This window comes from Mytilus edulis, chromosome 1 (genome assembly GCF_963676685.1).
Source record: "Mytilus edulis chromosome 1, xbMytEdul2.2, whole genome shotgun sequence".
Classification (NCBI taxonomy): domain Eukaryota; kingdom Metazoa; phylum Mollusca; class Bivalvia; order Mytilida; family Mytilidae; genus Mytilus; species Mytilus edulis.
Window position 1 is genome coordinate 79,282,260 of NC_092344.1, and position 2,927 is coordinate 79,285,186.

Sequence of the window (2,927 nt, forward strand, 5' to 3'; positions counted from 1 at the left end):
TCTTTCAATTTGTCATTTAGTTTGATATGAGAAATATTTGGGTAAAAGGCCGTTGAAAGATAAAGACAACAGTAGTATAACAGTGTTCAAAAGTTATCAATCGATTGAGAGAAAATCAATCTGGGCTACAAACTAAAACCCAGGGAAACACATCAACTATAAGAGGAAAACAAAGTAATCATGTTAACAGGAATACATACTGCAGTACAACAAAACAGACATCAACATACAGAGAAACCATTGTTTTTTATAACAACTGCCATATTCCTGACTCAATACAGGACATTTAAAGAAAAAAAGGTCGGTTGATACTAGTTTAAGGGTTTAATTGCTTTAAAAGATCGTTTGATTCAATGATATTGCAAGAGAAGAGAAACAATACTTGCATTATATGTACTCTTACAGATCATAAGAATTTGCCAGTAGCCACATTTGATTGCCCGTGAAGTAGTGGATTTCACCATGATTCTTACCCCGGCTTTGGTAACTAATAAAATTGATGTGAATAACTAAGAAAGAGGTTTCGTGAAGCACTTTGAATACCTTGCAATATGGATTGTTTGAGATTGAAAATTGAGCAAGACGTACATCGAAAAAACAGGGATACATTTAGTGGTTTATAAATGCTAGATTTGACAAGGAATTGAGATAAAATGAAGAATACACTGGTATTAAATACATATCTTTATTTATATATTCAAGAAAACGAATAACAGTGCATACTCAAAACTACATGATTATATTCAAAACATTTTAATACTGACTAACAAAATTATTCAAATACAGAAACATCACATAGACTAAAGATCAACTTCGTGTTCCATTTTCTGGTAATCTATTATGCAACAACATGACAGTGTGACCTTCCGTCTTTTGAACACGTGATGTGTCGGTTTCTATGGAATCTGAACGTCGAAATAATTTTGTTATAAGTCTATGAATTCTGTTCCATCCCTGGTACCCGCTTTTTGATTTTTCATCTGGCATACTTATGCTGCGTAAAAACTGTCTTCCACTATAATTCGGTTTTTGTAAAGCATCGGTATCGCTCACAGATCGACACAGTTCCATTTGTTTTCTTTGGACTCGGTAAATTGTAGATTCCTTGAAATCGTCAAATACGTTATCCTGGAAACCTTTGCTTGAACGTTGAACTTTTTCATATGACACCATCTTCTTATTCTTCTTCTGTTTACCGTTATTGCGACATTTATCAAATTCATTTTCTTTTCTTGTGAAACTGGTAGAACGTATTCTGAATGTTTTCGGCTGTGCAGCTCTCCTATTTCCCAACTGTTCTAATAGCATGTCAAAAACTTCTGTGACTGCATTGTTATCTTTTGCAGAAACCTCTATAAAACATCCACCAAGGTTCTCCCTGTAAGCCCATTCTAATGCGGCAAAGGTTTCAACCTGTCTATCATTTTCTTCGTCTAGTTTGTTACCAACAATTACAACAGGTATACTTAAATTATTTTCCCTTGCAGACTTTATTTCATTCCACAGTTTTTGTACCTCTTCAAATGACCTGCTATCACAGATTGAGTAAACTAGAATGAATCCAGCCTTCGAAATGTATATTTTACGCATTGCAGGGAAGTATATATTCCCGGCAGTGTCTATAAAGTCAACAAATCTTCGCTTTCCATTTATATCATAGGGTTGAGGATAAATGTCTTCAACTGTCTCTCTATATGCGCTCGAAAATTTATCCTTCAAATATCGTTGCAGTATTGAGCTTTTTCCAACTCTTCCTAAACCAAGAACGGCTATTTGAGATCTAGACTGTAATTCTGTCATTTCAAAAAATTACCCTATTTTGTTTTCTATGACGAATGAAGTATTATTTACTACGCAAAGGTTTGAATAGTTGTAAAATGCTGCGTAAGTTGGTTTAAATAGTCGTAAAAGTCTACGTTTGAAAGGTGTAAATAGGAATTCAAAATATACACCAATGAAAATTTTTGATCTAAAGATATAAGTGAATGACGTATTGATTTTGAATGTAACGTGTTTGTGTATTTTCTTAAATGTGACATTTTTCGTTGAAGTTTTAAATTTTAACTATATCAAAATCTAATCTGGTCCACGCAAAACATAAATACATCTGAATTAAATCTAAGTAATTCCAATATCAAGCAATTTTTGGGTAATACAAAAATAAACCTTGCTTCAATTTTATGGGTTGAGCATTCCTACTGAAGGTATATATCCCGAAATATAAAGTTTTTTTTTCTTTTGCAAAAAGAAGCGATGCGAAAGATACCAGAGGGACATTTAAACTTATATGTCAAAAATAAACTGACAACGCCATGGCTTTAAAATGATAAAGCCCATCAGACAATCAATAGTACACATAACACAACATCGAAACGAATGAGCAACACGAACCCACCAAAAATTGTGAGTGATATCAGGTGCTCCAGAAGAGTAAGTTTGTATACTGGTTTATCTTCATTTTTACGGTTTCATTTTATTAATTATTTACATGTATTTGTCCATGATAGAAATTTGCTAATATCCAGGGATCGCGTAAGACAAAACGAGCTTCCCAGTAATTCATACTTGAGCATACGTAAGCAATCTTGAATTATAGAATAGAGAAATACAATCCGGTAAAATACTTGATAAAAAAGACATTATAGACAGTATCAAAATTGTTTTCTAAAACTTCTAATCTTAAAGGAGTTTCAAAATAATTAACTATTCAATACACTTGTTTGTCTTGATAGGGTATTAATAAAGGAATCAAAAGAACAAAAAATAAATATAGGTCAATGTGCTTGTTTTCGAGATATTAGCCATTGCCATTGACATTTTGGCGGGAAAATATTCTCTCTTGACTTTTCATAGCTTTATCAGTGATAGGTTTAAGTTCTCAAAAACTATTAATACATAATTGAAATTTTATAAGACTTTACCAGATG

The 2,927-nt window shown here is 32.5% G+C and overlaps 1 protein-coding gene across 1 annotated transcript; it reads right to left on the reverse strand.

The window, feature by feature from the left end:
• Positions 1–807: 807 nt before the first annotated feature.
• Positions 808–1,800, reverse strand: LOC139484768 (GTP-binding protein Di-Ras2-like). Its single transcript, XM_071268740.1, has one exon. It carries the CDS (start codon positions 1,798–1,800, stop codon positions 808–810), a length of 993 nt encoding a protein of 330 aa, XP_071124841.1.
• Between the last annotated feature and the right edge of the window lie 1,127 nt (positions 1,801–2,927).